This window comes from Adiantum capillus-veneris, chromosome 7, assembly GCF_014529385.1.
Source record: "Adiantum capillus-veneris isolate H3 chromosome 7, ASM1452938v2, whole genome shotgun sequence".
NCBI lineage: Eukaryota > Viridiplantae > Streptophyta > Polypodiopsida > Polypodiales > Pteridaceae > Adiantum > Adiantum capillus-veneris.
This window is the reverse complement of record NC_140937.1, coordinates 105,075,116-105,103,052: the sequence shown is the minus strand read 5'-3', so window position 1 is coordinate 105,103,052 and position 27,937 is coordinate 105,075,116. Positions and strand designations below refer to the sequence as shown.

General features: G+C 43.3%; 1 protein-coding gene across 1 annotated transcript in view; it reads right to left on the bottom strand.

Annotated features, from left to right (window-relative positions):
- Window positions 1-6,564: 6,564 nt before the first annotated feature.
- Window positions 6,565-27,937, bottom strand: part of LOC147454368 (uncharacterized) — a 40,508-nt gene continuing 19,135 nt past the window's right edge. The window contains exons 4-7 of the mRNA XM_086516355.1: window positions 8,050-8,143; window positions 7,871-7,953; window positions 7,647-7,800; window positions 6,565-7,152 (exon numbers count right to left, since the gene is read on the bottom strand). Coding sequence (XP_086372481.1) covers window positions 6,917-7,152; window positions 7,647-7,800; window positions 7,871-7,953; window positions 8,050-8,143 — 567 coding nt within the window. The 3' untranslated portion in view covers window positions 6,565-6,916. The remainder of the gene's footprint in view (window positions 7,153-7,646; window positions 7,801-7,870; window positions 7,954-8,049; window positions 8,144-27,937) is intronic.

The window sequence follows — 27,937 nt, the reverse complement described above, 5'->3', positions numbered from 1 at the left end:
GTTTGCAAGAGAGCGAAGCATAGAAACAAGCACATGGAGGAAGGAGGGCACCCCCAGTGCCTAGACACCTTGCATGTTTCCCAGATCTCATTAGTGCAGAGTGGATTCATGAGAGAATGACCGAGGCAATAGCGCGTGGAGAAGACATCACCAGGAAAGAATGGGAGTATGCACGAGGCTGCATACCAAAGGTAGAGTACTCATATACCTAAACCATATTGTAACGCTATGTCTTGAAATTATCTTTAATATGTATTTGTGATAAATTAATATATTTTTCTATTTTGTAGTGCCTTTCCTTTAACTCTATGTGGTCAAAGGGTTGTCACTTTCGTACGCGCCACATTGACGAGTGTGGAACCACCATGAATTGTGCCATCATGGACAACTTTGACACAGACGGTGATGAAGCCAGGTACTGCGGAACTATTGAAAGGATACTAAAGGTTAATTTTAGAACCTTTCATACCTTCATCTTCGAGTGCAAGTGGTTTGCAAATGTGTCTAGACGACATGAGAATGGCCTCTACATAGTGGATTCTAGTGTGCATCACATAGGGAGGTATGACAATTTAGTTTTACCGCGCAATTGTGAGGAGTGAGTGACATGTACCCTTTTTATTCTTATTTTCTTGTAGCTTTAGTTATACCAATGTTACTCACTTTGAGTTTCTATTTTGTAGGTCATCTATATCCCAGCAATCCACCAACCAAAACTTTGGTCCGTAATTTCCGTAACACCTTGGGGGAGAACCATTTTTTCCACTAATGAAGTGGAGACTATCTTCGACCCTCTTCCACCTCCGACTTTATTTGAGGTGGAACCAGAGGAGAGGGAGGTCGATGAATCAAGTCCGGTGGCAGCAAGTCTTAGCGAGGATGATTGTCATGATGATGAAGATGATGAGATGTAAGATGACGAACTCGAAGATGATGAAGGCAATGCATCCACAAATGACAATTCCGTTTCTCTCTTTATTGATTTAGGAGCCATGGGCTTAGAATTGGATGATGCCTCATATAGAGATCTTTTGGAAGATGATTCATAGACATTTTGTAGCTATGAAGTTTTTTGGTCGTGTAATCCATTCATCTCTCTCTCTCCCCTCTTCCTCTCTTTAGATTTGGGAATATGCTCAATTATGTTAATCAATTGACAGTGATTATTTTAGTTGTAACCAAGTGTAATCTTATATCCCCCCCCCCCCCTCCCCCCCCCCCCCCCCCCCCCCCTCTCTCTCTCTCTCTCTCTCTCTCTCTCTCTCTCTCTCTCTTCTTTTTTAAATTTGAAAATGTTATACAATATTCTTTAATTTTTATTGAGAAGAGGGAAACACCAAAATTTGAAGGGGGGGAGCGGGGAGGGGGGAGGGTTAAGCCAGAATTTGAAAGTTTAGGCGTTAAATTTGGCTGTCGGATATAACAGCGATAATCTACGCGATAATAACATCGGTAATACACGCAATAATAATAGCGAAAACAGCCACGACAATGTTTTAAACACAAGAAAAAACCCCCGCCCTTCTCTCTCTTGTTTCTCTACTTGAACTTGCACATTCTTCTCTCTACAAAACACGGTAAATAACGTGGTAAAAACTTGAAGATTTTCATAGTGCGTACTACAAAGAAGACTCTAGCAAAAGAAAATTAAATTATATACTTTACACTATCTAATCCTAATTGCATATGTTTTTGGGCAATTAAATGTTTGTCACTTGTTTTCTCTATGCAGAGACCAATGTTCACATTGAAGATCCTAATGACAATGAAGAAGATAGTGATCATGAAGAGGATGAGGAAATAAGCGTTCCAAACACCTAGACAAGCAAATTTCATTTGGCTTGATGAAAGATGCTTTAAGTCAGTTTTATGTCAAGAAGAAGACATTGCCTCCTCCTGTTTTCTACTTTGTCGACTCATGGTGCATGAGGCTGTTAGGTTTGCTGGAGATTATATAGAATGGCTCATTTCCTCATTTGATTCTGCTGGGTGTTTTTAGAAACCATAGGGCATTTTCTTGTGTCCGTTGGGGATTCTATAGGAGATACCATTCCCGTGACGACCGCAACGAATTTGGAGGAATGGGGACCACTTTGGCGAGAAAGAAATGTTGAATGTGAGAGAGCACTTGGTAGAGAGTGGCGATAGCTCAAAAGAGAAAAGTTTCCAATATGGGATGGCAACCATAGGCTAAAAACATGGTGGAAAAGAATCAAAGATAGGGAGATCTTTCACCTTTTTCACTCTTTTGTTGTAAAGCTTTGTTTTTACAAATGATGTTTTTTTTTTGTGATAGAGTACTCGGACAATGGTCAATACCATGTTAGTGTTCGTTGTCAATTCCTTGAGTTGTCCACAACAAAAGATGCAGAGTTGCTTCTTACACTTGACACTTCCAATGCGTAAGTTTGTTAATCGTATGTTGATGACTCTCATTTTTTTGGCAAACAATGCTTGTGTTCAACTCTTTGTTTTCTATTTTTCTGCAGCATTTTTAGGGCACATGTCATGCCAAACATCACTCATGAATTTTATATGTTTCAAAGATTTGGCATGGAAAATAAAGAATTAATCCTTCGAAAATTGACACCCGATATGAGAGAATAGGCTAGGGTGGAGACGACTGTGGAGGCAAGGTATGACCATGGTGTTGCACCATGGTACAACACATCCATATGGATTGATATCTCAACTGTGTGGAAGTTAATACCTACTCTACATGTTGGGTAATTAATGTAAAATTTTATTATGGTTTCAATACAGTGTTTTGTATTAAGATGAGTTCATTGCATTTATGTTAAAAGAAAGAGCAAAGCTAGATACACTTGGACTAAATGATGTTGAGAAGAAGAAGAGATTGGACAAGGCCACAAAGATAGAAGAGGGATGGTTGAAAGATAGAGGCTACAAGTACTTCTCAATTGCCAATCCTCTTAATGGTGATGAGGTCTTCAAGTTGCTTTTTTAGCATTCAATGGGATAAATCTAAAATGCTAAAGATCACTAGAGATAAGCTCTATTGTTTGACAAGCTCTAAAATCACTCATGAGAGGTATTGAAGCTATTAGTTTCCTATTTTTAATTGTATTCGTTCCACTTCGTTTTTCTATATGATTAAGTGATATGTTGTTCTTATTGCTCGTAGAAAGAAGATAATTTTGCATCTGATGAGCCTCACTAAGTCAAGGATCCACAATATCTTCATTTTGGTGATTACAAGCTTTTTAAAAGTTACATGAAAAAGGAGACTTATTGGGCTCACTTGCATGGGGAGGCTACACTTATGATTGAAAGGTTGCAAGTAGAAGGTCCACAACTTTCAAATTCTTTTGATTTATTCTACAAGATGAGCATGAAGAATCATATTTTGCAGGTAAACATTTGACCTTTTTTTTTTAAAAGAATATAGACATGTTTTAATTTACACAAGATCAAGTTGAATGTGTTTTTTGATTGCTACTATGTATATAGGCTTTTATTTATGTAATGGATGTGGTGAAGTCTTTCCACTCTAGTGAGAAGATGTCGGAGCTTGTGTTGTCGGCTAAGAGAGTGATTTATAGGTTTACATCTTCCACTTGCACTCTTTGCAAAAAAAAAAGCATTTCATTTTTTTGCCATGGTTTGGTGACAATGGATCATTTTGAGAATGATGAAATATCATTTTGTGTTTACAAAAAATCCTTAAAATTCCATGTGGAAGCCCGATATGGGGTGGATGGTTTTTTTGACAATATGCGCATGTATAATGTCTATGTTGAAAACACTTAAGTCCCTTGTGGAAGTTCAAGATAGGGTTTATGGTTTATTTTGAAAAAGTGTTTTCCATACAAAAGAAACTCTGGCGTTTTTTTTTTTTTTTTGTGATACATGATATTTATTATACCATTGCGTTTATGTGCTTTTCAAAGCGGATGATGCTCTAAAAATTATGTAGATGGGTTATGCAATGCGTTGAAGCGTAGGCATTGAATGAAGCCCCATTATTCACTAGAGAGTGGATTAATGTGTGTGATGAGAATACAATGTTCTCTACCGCTTTGATTGAAAGAATCTGACATGGGAAGTCAATGTTTGTCCTTGGTGGTTGGATTATTCACTAGGAGTTATTCCAAAGCAAGAGTTTGAATTACGGGAGAGTAAGTACCTTAACCTTTGTGGCTCTTTTTTTTTTGCGAATGTATATGTTTTACTTTAGTGCTCATTTATGTGATATTGTGCTATATGGTTGTTGAGGGAAGGGTTTCAAAATGAGAGTGATGAATATTTAGAGGAGACACAAGGAGAGTCTCTCCCTCCCGTTTCTCATGGAGTTACTCAAAACACCATTAAGAGTGGCTCTCAAGGTACTCCACTAGCAAGCAATGTACTCAAAGAGGGTAAAGGAAAAATGGAGTCTCCAAGTACATCAAGGATACCCACTCCGTCTTCAATGCCTCCCATTGTGCCATCTACGGAGCCCAGCATGTCCTCTTTGGCAACCACTAGCTTGGGAGAGAAGGCTGATCACACGATCTGTTGGTAAGTGTACGAAAATTGTTAACAAGTCTGTCTTCCATATTTCCTAATTCAAAGCTAATATGGATAATGCTTGTAGGGTTCCATTACCAAACCGTTATAGATGTTTTGCTTGTGAATATATCACAAATTGATAAGTTTCCCTTGATAGGTAGATTTCCATAATGCTTACTTATTTGCATTTTCTTCTTGCATTGTTCTATGATTTTGACCATGATTCATGTTTGGTTTTCTTGTAGCATCAACAATTTTTTTACGACACAGAATACAAATCTATATAGCAAAGATGGCGTGAAGATGGCATGCCGTTTGAGGTTGATAGGCTTATCTTTGCAGATTTTCCTACAAGTTTACTTATGGATGGTTTAGGACCAATCCCATTGGGTAAGTAACTTTTGTTTGAACTAGTACCTACAGTTAATTATGGTTGTATGCTTACATCTCATCATTCACTTTTGTAAAGGACATGAGTGTTCCCAAGTGGAACACATTTTCCAGGGGTCTGACAGGGTGCATAGATGTTGCTCGTGAGTTTTTTGTCGATGAGGGGATTTTAGTCACCATGTGCATGGCCGAGCGTATTGGAGATTTTATTGCAGATGCAACTAAGGTAAGACTTGTGCTCTTACGTACATGAACCTCATGTGTAATAAGAAGGCATCTCAACGTCCATTCACTAGAGAGGCGATGAGATAACAAACTTAGTTTCATAGTTTACTTTCCTAACTAAGAACATTGTAGCTATGACATTCATTCTTTGAGTTATTTATTTATGCAGATACTTGATCTTACCATGTGTCTTTGGTATTATATTGGCCATCCTGTGCCACACTATGATAGAGAGGCAAATGAGAAAATTGTAGAGAGATTGTTTCCAGCAAATTATAGCTACATGATAGATATAGTTCGCCCCACGAAGATTAATGGTGTTATGCTTAGAGACGTGACAAAGCGGTCTTCTTTGTTCTTTCGATAAGACTCATCCAAAGTATGATACTAGTGAATGCTATGGTATATGGTATATATATGTTTGCATTAGGTGTCTAATTTACTTTTTATATGGTTAGATGGTTGTTGGCAACATTTACTGAGCATCATGACTATGTTTTGTACTTGTTTGCGGGATATGAGATTTGGACTGAGCTTCTACATAAGATATGAGGCATGGCTTGTGTTTAGAGCTAGATGATGTGCTCTATGAAAGTTGTTTGACCAACATTACACGTGACCCTGTGAAATGTTGATTGTCAATGCACACATGGTTGAAGAAACTCTATTCTGAAAGTACACATCTTAATGTTTTGATTTATGTTTTTATGTACATGACATGCATATGACATTGACATGACATTTTGGTATACTCCATACACGAATTTTAGATGTTTCATTTGTGTTTGTTTGATACATGGTCACATGATGTAAAGACGACTTTGATTGAAACTTTTCTATGTAATTAGATTATGTTGACACCATTGGCTTTGTGTTGATTTTTGTGAGGACAAAATTGTTAAAGTGATGGAAATAACAGTTTATGTGAAAAAAATCTCATGTGAGCCCAAGAAAGGGTGTACAATTTTTCTTATGAAGAGATCCATACAAAGGAGACTGGCAAATTTTTTAAAAATCATGTTCTTTATACAAACTCAAAAATAAATACAAATGGTGCTTTTTATAAAGTTTCATCTTGCATAAGCATAGACATGCTACCATATTTCTTACAAGTGTTTGGTAGTTGAAGAATTGTACTATGAGATTGAGTTTTTCCACTACACAATTATACTTAAAGATATCATTAGTGTGAAATTAAAGTTCAAAAGCTCAAAAAAACAGTCCCAATTGTAAAAGTTAGAAACTGAAAGCTCGCAAAAATAAAAGCCTCAACTAGTTTGATGGTGTGCAATGAATGGACCCCTTCTCGATGCACCTTCAGAGAGGGGGGCTACATTGGGTACATACACGAGTGGCAAAAAGGCAAGAACGACGACTCTCCCAGAAGTGGACAAAAAGGAGAAGCCAAACAACAATGATAATTAGCAAGTGGCAACAAGTGGAAAGAGACTAGACTCTACTATTATGGCAAAGCATATGACAATTTCATTTACAATATAACTTGCAAATTTCAGATGTTAAATGGAGAGGTTGAGAGAAAATTAAGGCAAAAAGGACATAACTCCTAGAAAAGTGAAGACGGTATTCACCGGCCCATTAACTATTCTTATGGGTACATTACTAGAATTATGAAGAGAGAGAGAGAGAGAGAGAGAGAGAGAGAGAGAGAGGAACAATCCCAGATACATGACACCAGCCAAAAACTGTGGATGACCACTAAGCCCTCTTGTTTAAGGATAATGGTTGCCGCACACCTACTCTCATGTGTATAAAAATCTGTCTTTCTACATCACCATGGCAGCTCTTGTCTGTCATAATTGAAGAACTTGGCGCAATCTTCTGGCTTAAGTGAGTCGATGATGTCTAAAAGTTTCTCAACAGAAGCAGTTGGTGTGAAGAGATGGTCAGGAGGAACGTTGCGTGAGAATGGCTTTGAGAGATCCGTATCCACAGTTCCTGGATGTAGAAGAACAGTAATAACCGGCAGCTTCAAACGCAGACACTCCACTCCAACGGTCCTTGTCACTGCAAAACACTCTCTCTCTCTCTCTCTCTCTCTCTCTCTCTCTCTCCAAAAAAAAAGGGGCTTGTACTCTTTGCAATACATCAACTTTGGCCATAGCCCAATTAACCAGATACATGCAAAAAAACCCTGCAAATATAACCACAGTTACATCCATTGTAAGATAATCAAAAGTTGTGGTGTAGAAGCTGTTTAAAACCTGCCGAACCAAATCCTTAATACTTCTGAAATAGTTAAGAGTGTGCAACAAAGAAAGTTGGGTGCACACAACAAGCATCCCTAGAGTTCTATGTGGACAAAGAATACAGCTCCTTTTCCCTCAAAAAAACATGCATGTGCACGTTGACCTGCATTGAATCCCTCACCGTCCCAACCTCTCTGGTTGCATGCACACATGGATACATCGATCAATACATGCACACATTCATTCTACACACCACATATACATGCAAGGCATCGAAAAAAGTTCACACACAAATGAGAATTGATAACGCACATTGATTTAGGCCAGCTTTAGAACCCCTGTAGGAGTACCAACCACCTAGCCTGTTGTCGTAAATGGAGCCGACTTTGGCACTTAAATGTGCAAGCACTGCACCTCCTCTACCAGTACCTTCACCTTGTCCATATTTTAGTAGTGGTAACATATGCTGCAACAGAAGCAAACCAAATCAGCTAAGCACCCAAATCTAAGCTGACCAAATATGCACCCTGCTTTACCTTGGCAACTATTGCCGGACCAACTGCATTAATTTTAAAAGCAAGCATTGCTTGATCCTTGTCAAACTCTTCAATTTTTCTTTCTGTTTAGACATAGTACAAGACAGTTGGAATCAGCACAGTGCAAACATCAAAATCATCCCGACTGTTTCACATAGACTCATGGATCACAACCATACCTGGCTTCAAGACATCTGGAATATGAAGGACCCCAACAGTATTTACATATAGATCCAACCTCCCATACTTGTCGTAAATCTCCCTTGCCACTACCTTTACCATCAGTTTTTTGTCAGTGCCCTCTCTCTCTCTCTCTCTCTCTCTCTCTCTCTCTCTCTCTCTGTGTGGGTGTGTGTGTGTGTGTGTGTGTGTGTGTGTGTGTGTGTGTGTGGGCGCGCGCGCAAAGAAAAAGGCTAATTTCTATTACTTGAAAATCCCTCAGAACGCCCAAACAGTGCCGCTTCTGAGGGCAGGTGCATCATTGGTTACAAAGCTAGCCCAAAGGCAACAAACTGGAACTGTAAGAACTGCATACAACTAGCCACATGGGCAAACTATAAAAATAAAAACCAAGGAGAAAAACCTCTCCGAAAGGGAGTAAAAATGCCTTGGCAAGCTAAGTGGAGAGAGGATTATAGCAACCTCTTGAAGATAGGAACTTCCATTAAAAGCACACTCTGCAACAATAAATCAAGAGCCTAAACCACCAGCAGTGAAAAACACAAGGAACATCTGAAAAGTGAGAGCTCGACGTTGGGCATAAGCCCACCAACTGCTATCCTCTAATAGCAAAAGGCTATGGATAAATTGAAGGGAGAGAGTAGTCAATGACAAAGACAAGGGAGAAGAAATGTCACGTGCACATTTAACCCTATATGTACGTGGACAAGCTACTTCATGACATGGGTTCAGTTCAGTTAGATTAGGAAGTGATCTGGCACTTTTGTGAGTCTGTTCGCAAACTGTGCATGTTCACACACTCAGAGTAGATGCATATGTACACAGCATGATCAGCAGACTTCCATCAGAACCCATCAGGAGCATTTTTACAGAGCATAGACCCATTTTCCCTATTTTAGCCAATTTTCACTTATTATTTTTAAGTGAGTTTTGTTGGGAACTAGGTAGGGCAATTTTGATAGCCAAGTATATAAGAAAACCCAACGCTAACATAATTTGGCAGAAGAGGTAGCAAGGACCAAGTGTCCAACAGAGCACCTTTTCAGCAAGAATCCCCGGCAAGACAGCTAGCGTTTTCTTCATCAAATCAAGCCTAGCGTTTTGCTACAAGATTCAACCCTGGCGTTTTGCAGTTGCAGATCAGCCCTGGCACTAGCAGATCCCAGCCTTCAGCCTAGCGTTTTTGCATCAGACATCAGACCAGCCCTAGCTTTTTCTGGGACAGCAAAGTACCTAGCGTTTTGCAGATTCCCGACGACAGAAGTACCCTCTACACCAGCGTTTTCAGTTTTCAACATCAAGACACTGCAGTAGAAGTCCCGAACCTCCCAGATCTCACCTTCCCGCAACAGATCCTCGCCGCACGGTCCATTGAAGTTTGCAGTTTCAGCCCGGAAAACGCAGATTTCAGGATGTGCGTTTTCAGTGCGTCGTCGTTGCATTGTCGTCATCGCCATCGTCATCGACATAGAGTCAGAATTCAGCAGATACAAGATTTGCAAATTTCAGCCCGTCTCGTCATCAACATCGTCGGCAAGTCCATTGCATTGTAGAGATTTGTGCAAACAATAGTAGACCGCTCTCACCATAGAGAGTGGGGCCTCCGGAGGAGGGTTTGACAACATTCCATCTCTCAGTCAAAGCACCTTCATTCACAGTGTTTACCACTTTGTTTGTGATCATTTGCACTCTCTCACTAAAGGAACGGAAGGCTCTCCCTTCCGTAAGTAAAAGGAACCTTGAGCACAGTTTTGAGCACTCATCTTGAGCAAAGTTCAAGATTCACATCCGCTGCACCTTACATTGGTATCAGAGCTTTGGCCGTGTTCTGTATAACTTAAGGAAAGAACCATAGAATTTTTTTGCTTGTTGTGGTCGCACGTAACCCAAGACCTCTTGGGCGTGTCGATTCCTAATCGTGTTTTTGAAGAGTGACAGGAAACCCAAGAAAGAAGGGCTTGTCCAGCCTCCCCTTGTTTCTCTTTTCACTCATTGAGAGCGGAGCGTGCACTTAGCGGCCGGCCAATCGACATGAGGTGAGAAAAAGCAACCTTGGTGTGAGCGCAAGGCCCAAGGGGTGCGCCCGCGGGAAAGAGAAGAGCTCGGGTGAAGAGAAGATCCTTCTCTAACACAGATTGCAAGCGAAAGAAGAACCTCAAGAACTCAAGACCCTCAAGAATTCAAGACCCTCAAGAACCCAAGAACCACAAGAACCCAAGTTACTCGTGAACTTAAGAACCCAAGACTTCAGTGGATGGTCATCACCCGAAGCGGAATGGATACTTTGCATGGAGGTGGTGAGCATGGAAGTGACGAAGAAGAATTTTCCCCACCAGGAGGTTTTTCCGACCCTCGATCCCCATCTACGCAAAGGATTGCACTAACTCCTATGGAGGCTTTCGACAAGATGATGATGGACAGGAAGTTAGAAAGCGACAAAATAATGGCAGCCATAGAGCGTAAGTACCAGGACGAAATGGCACCCATAGCGCATGAGCGCGACGAAAGACAAGCAAAATTTGATCGCGAGAACAAAGAAAGACAAGCAGCATTTGATCGCAAGAACAAAGCAAGACAAGAGAAGGGCGACCAACACATGAAAGAGGTGTGGCGACTTTTTCTATTGTGCAGGTGCAGTTTGCACAGAATCAGGAAAAGGAGACTCTCTCAGTCTCTTCCTTCTCCAAAGCACGACACGCATAATTTGGTTGATAATGACAAGCATGATGAATTGCATGATAATGATAAGCATGATGATTTGCATGATCAAGATGTAATTTCTCACAAGCATGATGATTTGCAGGAAGATGATGTGATTGTTCACAAGGCTGATGGTTTAGTTGATACTTTTTCTAGTGAAGCTAACCTCATTGCACATTCGATCAATCATGAAGAATCGATCTTGGCTTTCGAGTCGAGGTCCAAAGAACCCCCTCAAGAAGAACTGATCTTGGCTCTCAAGCCTAGGTCAAGAGAACCCCCATAGGAAGATTCGATCGATCAAACAGAACCGATCTTGGTTCTCTAGGTCCAAAGAACCCCCACAAAAAGTATTATGTGTACGAATGATTAGTCAGCACGCATTGTTCGAGTGTTTCATTCGTGATTGTTTCCTATATTTTAGTAAGCATCTTTATGTGATCCCTTTTCCTAGGCATGCCATATTGTACGTTGAGCACGATTCACTCATGAATGAGCACGGATGTATGCGGATTCCTCATGAAAAGATGAAATGTTTGCATTCAAGGAATTCACATTCCATGTCTCTTCCTTGGCATGACACAATCATAGAAAGAGCACAAGAAGGATTGAGCATAAAGCATCGACATTTCCATTGTGATTTGCCACAGTTGATTGATTTAGATCAGATAATCAAGATTCGACCTCTTTGTTTGCGTGTGTTTGATGAACGGTTGGGCACTCCGTCTCTAAGTTCATCTGCATTGCATGCATAGGTTTTACGAAGGAATAGTATTTTTCCAGTCACTTTACATGGAATGGGTATGTTCATGTTTTTGTGTTGGAAGTGGTTTCAGGAATTTTCAACCTCGAAGATTCTTGAAGAGGGTAGACGCATGACTATAGACGAAGCGGAAGCATTGAAGATTACTTTGTGTCGCTTTCGGCGCGGCCCAAAGAAGAAGGCATTGCAAACCTTTATGAGTTCAAGTATCGCACGACCCACACCTCAGAGTGGGCCAGCAAAGAGTCCTTCCGAGGATTCTTTAATGTTTTTGGCTATCTCCCTCGACGCCATACAGTTCGATACCAGTACCTCACTTTGAAAAGGAGGGGATGTCACGTGACACATCCAACCCTATGTGTCCGTGGACAAGCTACAGCATGACCAGGGTTCAGTTCAATCAAGTCAGTCTAGAATAGGAAGTGATCTGGCACTTTTGTGCGTCTGTTCGCAGACCGTGCATGCCTAGACAATTAGATTAGATGCATATCCTCTGGTTGCACACAGCATGATCATCAGATTTCCATCAAAACCCATCAGGAGCATTTTTACAATGCATAGACCTATTTTCCCTATTTTTGATATTTTTCACTTATTATATTTTAACCACTTTTGTTGGAAACTAGGTAGGGCAATTTTGCTAAGTTTGTATATATAGAAACCTAGCGCTAGCACTTTCTGGCAGAAGAGGTAGCAAGAGCGCTTGCTCACAGGAAACTTCTCAACAGGACCCCAAGATTCTCTAGCGGTTTTGCATCACAGCAGATGAGCTAGCATTTTTGGACAAGAGCCCAGATCAGCCAACGTCTTTGCATCTGCATCAGCCTGGCGACAACAAAGGACAGATCAGCACTAGCGTTAGTGGTTTGCACCAGCAGATCCACAACGTGTTTGCAGCAGGACCCATTTTCAGCCCTAGCGTTTTTTATTTGCAGATCAACCTCAACGTTTATATAGATCTTCACAACGGAATCAGCCCTAGACTCAGCGTTTTCAGTTTTCAGCAATCAGTTTCCGCAGCAGAACCCCCAAACCTCGCAGATCTCATCTTCCCGCAGCAGGTCTTCGCCGCACAGTCAGATTCCGCGAAGTTTACACTTCCAGCCTGGAAAACGCAGATTTCAGCATCTGTGTTTTCAGCGTGTCGTCGTCACATCGTCGCCATCAACATCTCATCGACATAGAGTAAGAATTCAGCAGATAGAAGATTTGCAGATTTCAGCCATAAGCGTTTTCAGATTTCAGCCAGTCTCGTCGTCGTCAACGGCGTCGGCAAGTCCAAGCATTGTAGAGATTTGTGCAATCATAAGTAGACCGCTCTCGCCATAGAGAGTGGGGCCTTCAGAGGAGGGTTTGACAACATTTTGCTATCGTATTCTTCTCTCTCTATCTCTCAGTCTCAGCACCTTCATTCACAGTGTTCATCACTTTGTTTGTGTCCATTGCACTCTCTCACTATAGGAACGGAAGAGCTTTCCCTTCCGTAAGTAAAAGAAACCTTGAGCACAGTTCGGAGCACTCATCTTGAGCAAAGTTCAACATTCACTTCCGCTGCACCTTACACTTTCGGTATTTCTTTATACTTTGAGAGGGTAAATTACAAAGTAGAGTCCTGAGTATCCTTTACCTGTATCCAAATAGATACCACCTGTTTTGGCCAGATTTCGACAGATAACAGCCCCAAAACTTGCACGAAACCAATTCCCCTACTCGAACTCACTTCCACTGGCATAAACCCTCTGATTTCTGCCCAAAAACAGTAAATTCAGCACACTGTATTTACTGGTTTTTGCCCTGTTTTCAGCCCCAAACAGTCCCCTAACTGTCCTCTGCCAATGGAGCACGATTTCCAATGGTTCTGGCGTCCGTATGGCTGAAAAACAGTCCATTTACAGCGCATACACAGCGTTGAAAACGCACCTGTACGGTGAGGTTATGACCCTCACCGGTGCCTGCTTTGGAGTAGCAGTTAGCTACCCCTATTCCTGCTCAAGGAGGCTCTTGCCTCAGCACAACAGCATGAACCCACATAGCTATACATCAGTCAAATGAAGAGCCCTCTTGTGGGGCATCACATAACTGCACGTAGGGGGGAGAGAGAGCAGTGTGTAGTGTGCAGGGCATCACTCCTAGCACCACACTGTATATGAGAGAGAAAGAAAGCACTCCATAGCTCTTAATCTGTTACACTGAATTCATATGTACATTTGATGTGCTAGCTCTATCACTATCCCTCCTTTGCACACGTTGGGTTGGGGCATAAGTAGGTTGTAACCCAAAGGCTTCGAGGTAAAGCTACAATACATTTGGTGACTCTAACAGTTCATGCTCTTCCATCCACTTTGCATCCACAGGCGGATAGTTCTTGAGCTTCACCAAATAACGTCTTGCAACCTGTCCTTTAACTTTTCTATCCTTTAATCCTTATGTGCCAAAACTTGCTCAGGTACCAGGATCTCATCAAGTTCCTCAACTTCTGGCTGATCCTCATCTGGCATATCTTCTGGCACATCACCCACGAAGGGTCTTAGAAGACTCACGTGAAACGCATTATAATCTTTCACGCATCAGGCAATTTCAGCCTGTAAGCCACATCGCTGATCTTGTCAAGCACTTGAACCATAGTAACGCATGCTGAGCTTAGGAAGCAGCCGTCCCTTGCCCTTCATCTTCTTTAACCTTGCCTTTTCGAACCTTAACAGAACCCAAGCTGAAAATTGCAGCACCCTCTAAAACGGTCGAGAATATCATCAATTCTAGGAATAGGAAACCTATTCTTGATTGTATTCTTATTCAACGTACGTAATCAATACACATGCGCCAAGAGCCATCCTTCTTCTGCACTAGGAGCACTGGGAGCAAAAGGCTGAAGAACTAGGCTGAATCAGCCCCTTCTCTAATAACTCCTCAACCTGGCCCATAATCTCTTTCTGTTGCGCCGCACTAACCCTGTAGGGAGGTCTATTTGGTGGGATGCACCCTGGCTCCAAATCTATCCGATGGTCCTCAGGTCTCTCTAGCGGCAATTGCGACTTAATGAATCAGAAAAACAATCACTAAACTTTTGCAAAAATGCTGACCTTTTTTATCTAACAAAGATAAATTTGACTGATCATTATCTGAGACATCACGTGCAAAAATCAAGTACACAAAAAGATGATTCTTTATTACAGAAGTGATAGCAAAAGCACCTGCTACAATAGGGACACACTCCCCTTTGAGCTTTACATCCAAAACATGAGTTTTGCCCCTATGCTGAAGGATGATCGTGTAACAAACTGCTAACGTGTCAAAGCCTAAAGAATGGAGCCAACTTACAGATTTGGCCGAGGGGCCTAAACTGTCACAGAGTGATGACGTTGCTGCCCGAGAGCAGAAACCCTAACCCTAATTTTTGCCAAAAGCCCTAACTGCTGAAATCCTAATTCTAGAAACCCTAACCCTAAAACCTGCAAACCCCAATTCTGAAAACCTTAACCCTAAAACCTGCAAACCCTAATTATGTTGCCAAAAACCCTAACCCTAAGGGCAACAGGGAGATTTTCGAAAATTGTGCTGACTCATGAAGTGGCAGCTGTACGGATTTCCGTGATTTGCGCTGTCAGCTTTTTGCTTGCTTTTGGACCAGAAGCTTTTGAGTTTTAAAGGCTTTTTACTATAATTGCTTTTCAGGCCAAGGGCCTTTAAATATGAGGCTAGGGCTCATTCTCTGGCATGCTTCCTTGAGAAGGTGCAGAGTCTGGAGTACCGGCTTGTACTATGTTGATGCAATATAAACAAATACCGAAAGGGGCGCCACGGTTTGGGGCCAATACTCTCTGGGGTGGAATTCCGCCACTCCGTATTGCGTGTTCTCTCTCTCTTTTCAGTTCAGTTGTTAATGAAGTGCTAAAAGTCTGTTCAGTCTATTCTTTTCTATTAACACGTGGTGCCCGCCTTGTGACAGTGGTATTAAAGCATCAGGCAAGTGCTTTTCTGAAAGCATACCGGTCCTACAAAAGAGCAGACAGAGCTATTGGAATTTTATTCAAGGTATCTTGGCCCACCATCCCGGACTTATTAATTTATTCGAGGTATCTTCCGTGATGACGTGGCAAGCTGCACGGATTTCCGTGATTTACGCTGGCAGCTTTTTGGCTTTGCTTTTGGACCAGAAGCTTTTGAGTTTTTAAGGCTTTTTAATGTAATTGGTTTTCAAGCCAAGGGCCTTTAAATATGAGGCTAGGGCTCATTCTCTGGCATGCTTCCTTGAGAAGGTGCAGAGTCTGGAGTACTGGCTTCTACTATGTTGATGCAATATAAAGAAATACCGAAAGGGGCGCCAAGGTTTGGGGCCAATACTCTCTGGGGTGGAATTCCGTCACTCCGTGTCGCGTGTTGTCTCTCTCTCTTTTCAGTTCAGTTGTTAATGAAGTGCTAAAAGTCTGTTCAGTCTGTTCTTTTCTATTGGCACGTGGTGCCCGCCTTGTGACAGTGGTATCAAAGCATCAGGCGTGTGCTTTTCTAAAAGCATACCGGTCCTACAAGAGAGCAGACAGAGCTATTGGAATTTTATTCGAGGTATCTTGGCCCACCATCCCGGCCCACCATCCCGGACTTATTAATTTATTCGAGGTATCTTGGCCCACCATCCCGGCCTTATTAATTTATTCGAGGTATCTTATTAATTTATTCGAGGTATCTTGCCCACCATCCCGGACTTATTAGCCACTCCCACCCTTACTTCATCGCGCAGCAGGCGTGCTCACGTATTCACCGCTCATGTCTTACACGGCATAAGCCAATTAAGATCACTTGCAAGAGAAGGATCCAGATTTGTTTCAAGTCATTGTCTTTCTCAGAAGCAGTGCCATGCAGATGTTGATGTCTACAACTACCAAGCAACATACTCCAAGTACTTGGCAAGCTTTCAAGAAAAAAAATTTGCCCGAAGTTGTATGGTTTCTGACATCTTCCTTCGGAGTGCAACTTCTGGCAGAGTGGAGTATCCTGAAATGCTTGCCATGGAAACCCTAGCAGATTATAACTTGAAATTTCTCGAAATCTCTCAGTAGATGTCTCTTCACGAGCAGATGACCTTGGAGGTTCACTGTGATTGCTATCTCTTGGGACTACCATCGCCACCAAAGAAACATTGTCTGTCCAAGAGCTGATGGACCATGCTGTGCTCGGCTACTACCTCATGGAAGGAACCTAACCCTAATTTTTGGTGCAGGTTTAGGATAGAAAGTTAGTCAACTTTTCGAGCTCGGCTGATGTTAAGATTGCTTTTTAAGTTTGAGTTATGTTTGATCTTGTTTGGTGATCCTGTTTGGAATTTGTTTGAAATGGATGCTATTTGTTTTGAACCTTTCTTGGTGCCGATTTAAATTGTTTAACTCTGGTGTGATATGGGTTTCAATGATTGGTGATTTTACTCCCGGGTGGAGAAGTGAGAAATATTGTTTTGGTATTGTTTGAAGTTTAAACCTCGGAACGACGTAGGCCGATGTCTGGGGAGCGTTTCGTTGTATGTTTGGAAACCTCCGAACGACGCAGGCCGATGCCTGGGGAGCGTTCCGTTGTATGCTAGAAAACCTCCGAACGAGGCAGGCCGATGCCTGGGGAGCGTTTGGTTGTATGCTTGAACCTCCAAGCGGGGCAGACTGCGGTCTGGGGAGCGTGTGGTTGTACAGTCCTCTGAGCTCATATACTAGACCTTTTTAGTTATTTGCGAAGGGAGTAACGAGGTAGTCGTTGAGTAGCTTCATACCGCAGACAGTTTGTCTCGGGGGATTGCTCAGCAACGTTGTTTGTTGTGTCTTGTAACATGCATATGTAAGCATTTGTGTTGCATTGTGATGTGCCAATTAATGAATATTCCTAATTGGATGAGATTGCCTGGGTATGTAATTTTAGTGCATCAAGATACCTGTGGAAGATCAGTACGGTCTGGGTGTGATGGCTAATTTTACTACGCCGGAATATCAAGAGTTCCAATCTCGACGAAATGAGAAGCTAACTCCTTGATCAAAACAGCCGAAAGGAGAAGCTAACTCCTTGATCAAAACAGTCGAAAGGAGAAGCTAACTCCTTGATCAAAAGAGCAGAAAGGAGAATCTAACTCTTTGATCAAAAGAGCCGAAAGGAGAAGCTACCTCCTTGATCAAAACAGCCAAAAGGAGAAGCTAACTCCTTGACCAAAAGAGCAGAAAGGAGAAGCTCACTCCTTAATAAAAAGAGCAAATTGATTGTCCCTCGGAATGTCCCTCAGAATGACCCTTGGAAATTTTTGAGCTAACTTGAGTTGTTTTGCAAATATACCTAGATGAATCCAAGATAAGCCCAGATTCACCCTTCAAGGAAAGTGCAAGGTATAGACCCATGGTAGTCACCCACAAGACGATATAACCATCAGCTCCATCATGCATAGTATTGACTAAATACCACGACATCCCCACTAACATCGTCAGTGCCCAATAGTGGGTGTAGAACTAGGTACTAACATATGCTCCCCAACACAGCTAGTTGTTTTGCAAATATTTTGTAATCGCGGACGATTACTCTCTTTCAAGAGGGGGAAATGTAACAAACTGCTAACGTGTCACAGCATAAAGAATGGAGCCAACTTACAAATGTGGCCAAGGGGCCTAAACTGTCACAAAGTGATGACGTGGCTGTCCGAGAGCAGAAACCCTAACCCTAATTTCTGCCAAAAACCCTAACTGTTGAAACCCTAATTTTGGAAAACCTAGCCCTAAAACTTGCAAACCCTAACCCTAAAACGTGCAAACCCTAATTCTAGAAACCCTAACCCTAAAACCTCCAAACCCTAATTCTGCTGCCAGAAACCCTAAAACTGCAGAAAACCTAACCCTAACCCTAAGGGCAACAGGGAGATTTCCGAAAATTGCACTGGCTGATGACGTGGCAAGCTGTACAAATTTCCGTGATTTACACTGGTAGCTTTTGGGCTTTGCTTTTGGACCAGAAGCTTTTGAGTTTTAAAGGCTTTTTACTGTAACTGCTTTTCAGGCCAAGGGCCTTTAAATATGAGGCTAGGGCTCATTCTTTGGCATGCATCCTGGAGAAGGTGCAAAGTCTGGAGTACCCGCTTGTACTATGTTGATGCAATATAAAGAAATACCAAAAAGGGGCGCCAAGTGTAACCGGCCTGTTCAATCCAAAAAGGGCGGTAGACTTTACTTTAAACCTTGATTTAGCTTTCACCCATTATTAGTCGTCTATTTTACCTGTACTTTCAAGACACAACAAAGGGGAGAGGGATACAGGCTGCTAGATTGCACCTGTATGAGTAGACGGACACCAGATTGGCCCCTAACTTAGGCGCCCCTTTCGGTATTTCTTTATTATTCAAAAGAGGGAATAAACGTTGTGGTTCCTACAAGCTGCCCCGCACAAACTCGGCTGAATTTCCACTGTTCCAGCCCGATTTCGGCAGCATAACTGTACTAGAACCCTTCACGGTCAGTATTCCCACGCATTGACCGACTTTCCCGACGCATACGGGCACTTTGCAAAACCTGGCGAGAATCTGCAGCACGCTGAATTCTCTGTTTTCAGCTCTGAAAATGCGCCAGATCACCTGTACAGCGGTCCCCTTGCGTCCCCGAACCTCCTGGGGGTATTAGGGTCCGTTTAGGGCCAAAACCCTAAACCTGCAAAAATACACAGCAGGCTGTAATTCACTGTTTCGGGCTCCGTTCCGCGTGCCGGTCGCATCCCTAACAAGTCCTCGAGCTCCCGCACCTGTAGGGCTACTTGCCCTTTGAATCGGACGAGATTTCTGGCGTGAAACCTCTCCGAATTCACCTGTACCTGCGGGGGGATTAGCCGCTAGCTAATCCAGTACCTGTGCAAGAGGCTCTTGCCTCGGCAATCGCGCATGAACCCACACAACTGTACATTGGTCAAATGAAGAGCCCACTAGAGGGGCATAACATACTGCCAAAGGGGAGAGAGAGGGCAGTGCGTAGCGTGCAGGGCATCACTCCTGGCACCGCACTGTGCATAAGAGGGAAAGCAAGCACTCCATAGCTCTTAACCTGTGACAAATCTGAAAATGAGGCTCTCCCCTCTTCAAATTCAGCGCCACTTCTTGTTGCATAAGGCAAGTGCACCAGAAGGTGCCACTTGGCACATTTACAAGCATTTTCCCGTTTCGGGGTTGCCGCCTAAAAATATCCCAACCGGTTGCCCAATTGACTTCACGGCAGAGTAAGAAAATGTTCCCTTTGTCATTCCGGAGGTAATGACGCCAACACATTTTCAGGTCCCAAAATAGCAGTTCCCTAAATTTTAGGAGATGCTGCCATTGTATCTTTCTAGGTCATCCGACCCTCTTTGTACACTGCGGCCACATCCAAAACTGAAATGTAGCCTCTGTAGCAAAGGATTCCACTTTGGCTAGTCAATGACCCCACTTGGCTAACCATAGTCCTTGTCCAACCTTAGTGCTCTCTTGCCCTCAGGCTTGGACTCCCTCTGGACAGTTCCACACTAGCTATGCAATGCAGGGCAGTTAGATTTCCCGAGGGGTGTTTCCAAAAAGTGAAAGTAAATAGATAATAAGAAAGAAATCAACAAAAAGGATAGATAGTAGTCACACGCTGGTGACATACCCCCCTCTTGAAATCTCAAACGTCCTCGTTTGCATCTATATCGTACATGCTTACTGTCAACACTGATGTATTCAACACCTGTCAACACATATACGACACATACATGCTCATTGTCAACCCTGGTGTATTCAACACCTCGTCGACTCATGTATTGCCTGCGTGTGAACCCTGTCCCAATGACATAGTGGTAGCTTCGCACTCTGCCATTGCTTGGAGTCACTAACTTTCCAATGACAAAATGATAGCTGCACATTTTGCCACTGTCTTATAGTACACGTTGGATCCCGTAACACTTTCGAGCATACCCAAACCGACAGTTTAAGAATGCAGTTACACATGTACTCTTCAATAGAAGCAATCACTGTATCCTTGACAAACTAACAAGAAATACTCACTTCTATAGCACTAACCAAACTTTTGGACATTCCATAAGAGCAATTGCCAAACTGACAATCTGTACAGCTCTAACATTCATGTAACAGGTATTTGATTTGAGCTCACGTTAAATACCATGTACATCATTTGTTTCAGAAGCCATTGTCACACTGACAATCCATTTAGCTTTGAAACTCAAGGGGTCAAGGTAGGTTGCAAATCGAAGGCTTCCAGGTAAAGTGATAACACAGTTGGTGACTCTGCAAGTTCACCTTCTTCCATCCACTTAGCATCCATTGGTGGATAGTTTCTGAACTTTACCAAGTAACGCCTAGCAACCTTGCCTTTCACTTTCCTTTCTTTGTGTGCCAAAATCTGTTCAGGGAGCAAGATCTCGTCAAGTTCCTCGACTTCCGGCTGATCTTCAGCTGGCATATCTTCTGGCACATCACCCACATAGGGTCTGAGAAGACTCACATGAAACGCATTGTGAATCTTCCAGCTGTCAGGCAATTTCAGCCTATATGCAACATCACTGATTATGTCGCACACTTGAAAAGGCCCATAGTAACGCATGCTGAGCTTTGGAAACAGTCTTTCCTTGCCCTTCATCTTCTTTAACCTTGCCTTTTCAAAGCGTAAAAGCACCCAATCACCAAGTGAATATACCACTTCACGACGGTGACGATCAGCTGCTTTCTTTTGCTTTGCCTGAGTCCTTTCTAAGGCCACTTTGACCTTCTTGTACATTTCATCCATGTCCTGAACGTACTTATCTGCTTCAAATATCTTGTCCTTTGTATGCAGTATGGGAGGAACTTTCTTGCCACCTTCAACTATCTCAAAAGGTGCCTTGCCAGTTGATGAATGCACTGTATTATTGTATGCATACTCCACCAATGGCAAATACTGCTCCCACTTTCCTTTATGCTCTGACACATAGCACTTCAGCAGATCTAGGACAGTAGAATTTGCCTCTTCTGACTGTCCATCTGTTTGAGGATGAAATGACGAAGAGAATTTGAGCGTGGTGCCCATATTCTCAAACAAACCTCTCCAGAACAAACTTGTCATGCGTGGATCACGGTCGCTAATAATCGACTGTGGCATGCCATGATACTTGAAAATATTGCTCATAAACAAGCGTGCCATCTGATCTGGCTTTATCTTCTTCCTGACAGGAATAAAATGAGCCTGTTTGCTGAATCTGCAAATAATGGTCCAAATACCATCATTTCCTGTCTGCGTTCTCGGAAGATCAAAGATAAAATCCATAGCAATACTTTCCCATGGTTTATCTGGAATAGGTAGTGGTTGCAATAACCCTGGTGCCTTTTGCCTGTCAAACTTGACCTTTTGGCATATTAGGCATTCTCGCACAAAGGCATCCACATCTCTTCTCAATGTAGGCCAGTAGAAGAATGTCTCAACCGCTTTAACTGTAGCATCGATACCACGATGCCCTGCATACGGTGGGACATGACTCTCTTCCATAACTTTGCGTCGCAATGGCTTTGTGACACACAATCTGCCATGCATCATCATGAACCCATCTTTGAGAAGATAGTGTTCATGACGTTGTCCATCCATTAGCTGCTCGAAGACCCTTGCAAAATCTTCATCATTTGCATAATGTTCTCTCATATCATCAAGTTCATGATGATAAGGAATCGACACAGCTGAAATTTGTGGCTTCCTTGACAAGGCATCAGCCACAACGTTCTTCTTGCCTTCCACATGCACAATCTGAAAATGAAACATGGACAAGATATTTGCCCATCGCATATGCTTCTCAGATAACTTTGTCTGTGTCAAGAAGTATCGCAAGGTCTGATGGTCCGTTTGGACAACAAAGTCTGCACCTAGCAGGTAGTGTTTCCAACTTAAGAGCGCATGAATCACAGCCAGTAACTCTTTCTCATAGACCTGCATGGTCATCTCTGGCCCTTGCAAAATTCTGCTCTCATAGGCTACTACCCTGCCATCTTGCATTAGCACAGCACCAATGCTACTACCGCAGGCGTCGCACTGGACCACAAATGACTTCCTAAGATCTGGCAACACAATGACTGGATCTGAAGTCATCTTTTCCTTTAAGAGATTAAAAGCTGAAATCTCTTTCTGTGTCCATCTAAAGGTGACTGTCTTCTTTTGAAGAGCATGTAAAGGTGAAGCAATCTCAGCGAAATTTCGGATAAACCTTCTGTAATAGGAGCATAGTCCCAAAAAGCTTCGGACATCATGCACCGTCTTCAAATTTGGCCATGACTTGATCGCTTCGACTTTTGCAGGATCCATTCTGACACCGTCCTTTGAGACAATGTGTCCCAGAAAGTGAATCTCTTCCAGAAAAAACTCACTTTTCTTTGCATTGATGAGCAACCTATGACTGCGTAGCTCTTTGAACACAATGGCCAAGTGATGCCTATGCTCCTCTTCATTCTTTGAGTAGACTATCATGTCATCAAAGAATGTACCAACAAACTGCTGGTGTGGACGGAAAATTCTGTCCATCATCCTATTGAACGTAGCAGGAGCATTTGTGAGACCAAAGGGCATCACTAAAAATTCGTAAAGGCCAAACGTCGTTCTAAAAGCAGTCTTGTGCACATCCTCTGATCTAATGCGGATCTGATGGTACCCACTCTTTAGATCTATCCTGCTAAACATAGCTGCTCCTTCTAATTTGTCCATAATATCATCAATTCTAGGTATAGGGAACCTATTCTTGATGGTATTCTTGTTCAGTGCACGGTAGTCGATGCACATACGCCATGAGCCATCCTTTTTCTGCACCAACAACACTGGAGAACAGAAGGGAGATGAACTGGGCTGAATCAGCCCCTTTTCTAACAACTCCTGTACTTGGCCCATTATCTCTTTCTGCTGAGCCGCACTAACCCTGTACGGAGGCTTATTTGGTGGGCTACTGCCTGGCACCAAATCTATCGCATGGTCCTCGGGTCTCTCTGGCGGTAATTGAGACGGTAATGAATCGGAAAAACAGTCACTATACTGTTGTAAAAACATTGACCTTTCTTTATCTAGCACAGATAAATTTGATTCATCACAATCTGACACTTCACGTGCAAAAACCAAGTACGCAGAAAGATGCTTTTTCATTACAGAAGTAATGGCAGAAGTTGATACAGTAGGAATAGACTCCCCTTTAAGCTTTACATCCAGAATGTGAGTCTTTCCCCTGCTCTGTACAGTGATCTTTTTGTTGTAGGCATCCATGATTCCCTGTACACGAAACAACCAAGGAATACCTAACAACACATCACATCCGTCCAGTGGCATGATGTAGAATTCTTCAGCATCTACATAGGACTGGATATGTAGACGCAACTTTCCAATGATGGGTGTCACAGCCTCTGTATGGCCAGGACATGCCAAACCTGCCTCTGCTGTATACCCCATCTCTTCAGGTCTGATTCCCAACTTTGAAGCCAATTCTGGGGAAATGAAGTTGGCTTTGGCACCTGGATCAAAGAAGATAAGCACTGTTTGATCCCTCACCTTTCCCCATGCTCTGCAAAGCTCACTTGCATCTGAATTTGGCTTGTCGCCCACTATATCTGGCACTAGACCAGCCATGGGCTTCTTTCCTTTCCTGTCCTCCTTGTCATCAGAATCAGCTGGCCTTTTCTTTGTAGGACAATTGTAAGCAATGTGGCCAGGCTGCTCACATATAAAGCATTTGTTCTCTGTCCTCAGGACCTTCTTTTGCTCTTCTGACTTGCGAGGAAAACGTTTTTCCATTTCTTTGCTGGTCCTTTTTCTGATTCAGCCGTAGCTTTGTCTTTCCCTGCGTTGGCCGACTCCTGAGTCCCTTTAGGAGCCTCATTGGGAACGTGCTTCTTGGCTGAATTTTTCTTGCCTGATCCTACCTTGACGCCAGTGTTAAATTCACAATCTTCTCCCTTGAGCAAACCATTGCCAGTGTTTGCTACCTCGATGAGCTGCGTCAAAGTAGTGACTTTTGTCTTCGTGCAGTATTTTCTCAATCCTTTGGGTAGGCCACAACAGTATTTTTCAATCTGTTCTGTCAATGGCACAAACCTATAGGAAGTTACTGGAAGTAGAGCTTTCCAAAACTTCATCCAGATTTCTGCAAGTGGCAGCATTAAGCTGATGCCATTCTGTCATGACATCTGCTTCAAAGTCATCAGATAACCATGCTGCTGCAAAAATCTGCTTGAAGTAAATCCATGTGGACGGAGCTTGCCCTTAAAGCAATAAAGTTGTCCACCATTGTCCCGCATTCCCTGTCAAGAAAGTGGCTGCCTTGCGGACCTTTGAAGCCTCTGTAAAGTTTCCCCCTGCATAGGCCTTGTCAAACTGCTGGAGGAAGGAAAGAGCCTTCTTCCTGTCATCAAACCCTGTAAAGGTCGTGAATGACACTCCTTTGCCACCTTCTTTGTACGGAGTTGGCCTCTCCAGCGGCGTTAAATTGTCATATGGAAGTGACTGAAACATGGGAACACTATTAGGGTTCATCTGTGTTCCTTGGCCGCTATTAACTTGACTTGGAAACGCCATATTTGGCTGCTGATTTGTAATTCCAGCCATACCAAAATTTGCTTGTGGCATCCCAAATTGTCCCTGTGTGCTCTGAAACCCTGGTTGCATACCCATGACACTGTACATGGGGTTAGGCATCATCGTTTGAGCACCCCCAAACACTGTTCCTGGCGTGTAAAACTGATTTCCAGGTGCATGACCAGCCATGCTCTGGAATACGGATCCACCTCCAAAATAGCCAGGGTGTACTGAAGGTGGTGGGAAGACCTGTTGCATAGCCTGTAAGTTGCTTCCCTGCCCATTAGAACCAGCTATAGGCGGTTGAAAGGTGGCGGGCTGAATTGGTACAGCTTGAAAGACTGGCATCTCAGCCACCTGTTCTTGCACCTTAGGCATACGTTGTGGAGACTGCATGTTCTCCGTCAAGTGTACAGGTGTTTCCATTGACTGTGCGGTATGAATCACCTGTGCTCGAGCCTTAACAGGCTTTTGAATATGATCCAGTGACCCAACTTGCTGAGACGGAACAGGAGGTTGCAGAAAGGCTAAAAACCTCGGATTCTGCATTACTTGTGTAAACATAGCCACAGCAGTAGCTAACTGGGTCCTGAATATATCATCATCAGTCTGTGGTGGTCTTGAGGACTCACCCACTTCATGTGTCTGTTGACCCTGTGAAGAGGAAACCTCTTCAGTCACATCATCTGGTCTGTCAGCCATAATTGCAATTCCCTGTGTCTGGTCTATGATCCCCTGTGTCTTCAAGTCCAAAACTGACCAAGGCTCACTTCTATGGGAAAAAGTGATTTAATCCCGTCGATGGAACCATGTAACCGGCCTGTTCAATCCAAAAAGGGCGGTAGACTTTACTTTAAACCTTGATTTAGCTTTCACCCATTATTAGTCGTCTATTTTACCTGTACTTTCAAGACACAACAAAGGGGAGAGGGATACAGGCTGCTAGATTGCACCTGTATGAGTAGACGGACACCAGATTGGCCCCTAACTTAGGCGCCCCTTTCGGTATTTCTTTATTATTCAAAAGAGGGAATAAACGCTGTGGTTCCTACAAGCTGCCCCGCACAAACTCGGCTGAATTTCCACTGTTCCAGCCCGATTTCGGCAACATAACTGTACTAGAACCCTTCACGGTCAGTATTCCCACGCATTGACCGACTTTCCCGACGCATACGGGCACTTTGCAAAACCTGGCGAGAATCTGCAGCACGCTGAATTCTCTGTTTTCAGCCCTGAAAATGCGCCAGATCACCTGTACAGCGGTCCCCTTGCGTCCCCGAACCTCCTGGGGGTATTAGGGTCCGTTTAGGGCCAAAACCCTAAACCTGCAAAAATACACAGCAGGCTGTAATTCACTGTTTCGGGCTCCGTTCCGCGTGCCGGTCGCATCCCTAACAAGTCCTCGAGCTCCCGCACCTGTAGGGCTACTTGCCCTTTGAATCGGACGAGATTTCTGGCGTGAAACCTCTCCGAATTCACCTGTACCTGCGGGGGGATTAGCCGCTAGCTAATCCAGTACCTGTGCAAGAGGCTCTTGCCTCGGCAATCGCGCATGAACCCACACAACTGTACATTGGTCAAATGAAGAGCCCACTAGAGGGGCATAACATACTGCCAAAGGGGAGAGAGAGGGCAGTGCGTAGCCTGCAGGGCATCACTCCTGGCACCGCACTGTGCATAAGAGGGAAAGCAAGCACTCCATAGCTCTTAACCTGTGACAAATCTGAAAATGAGGCTCTCCCCTCTTCAAATTCAGCGCCACTTCTTGTTGCATAAGGCAAGTGCACCAGAAGGTGCCACTTGGCACATTTACAAGCATTTTCCCGTTTCGGGGTTGCCGCCTAAAAATATCCCAACCGGTTGCCCAGTTGACTTCACGGCAGAGTAAGAAAATGTTCCCTTTGTCATTCCGGAGGTAATGACGCCAACACATTTTCAGGTCCCAAAATAGCAGTTCCCTAAATTTTAGGAGATGCTGCCATTGTATCTTTCTAGGTCATCCGACCCTCTTTGTACACTGCGGCCACATCCAAAACTGAAATGTAGCCTCTGTAGCAAAGGATTCCACTTTGGCTAGTCAATGACCCCACTTGGCTAACCATAGTCCTTGTCCAACCTTAGTGCTCTCTTGCCCTCAGGCTTGGACTCCCTCTGGACAGTTCCACACTAGCTATGCAATGCAGGGCAGTTAGATTTCCCGAGGGGTGTTTCCAAAAAGTGAAAGTAAATAGATAATAAGAAAGAAATCAACAAAAAGGATAGATAGTAGTCACACGCTGGTGACACCAAGGTTGCCAATACTCTCTGGGGTGGAATTCCGCCACTCCGTGTCGTGTGTTGTCTCTCTCTTTTCTATTCAGTTGTTGTGCTAAAAGTTTGTTCAGTCTTTTCTTTTCTATTGGCACGTGGTGTCCGCCTTGTGACAGATCGTCTTGTCGAAGGCATCCAGCACGCCATGTACTCTGAACATCCAGGGAATCCCAAGTAGCGAATTGCACCCTGCCAATGGCATGATATAGACCTCTTTTGTGTCCACATACGACTGAATATGCAAACGCAGCTTTCCAATAATGGGAGTCACACACTCTGAGTGGCTAGGACATGCCAACCCTGCCTCTGCTGAGTACCCCATCTCTTCAGCTCTGATGCCTAGCTTCATAGCTAGCTCTAGTGAGATAAAGTTTGCTTTGGCACCTGGATCAAAGAAGATGAGTGTCGTCTGATCCCTAACTTTACTCCATGCCCTGCATAACTCACTGGCATCTGTACTGGGCCTATCACCCACCATATCTGGCACCAAACCTGTCGTGGGTTTAGGCTTCTTGCCTTTCTGGTCCTCTTTATCATCTGAGTCAGCTGGTCTTTTCCTTTGTGGACAATTGG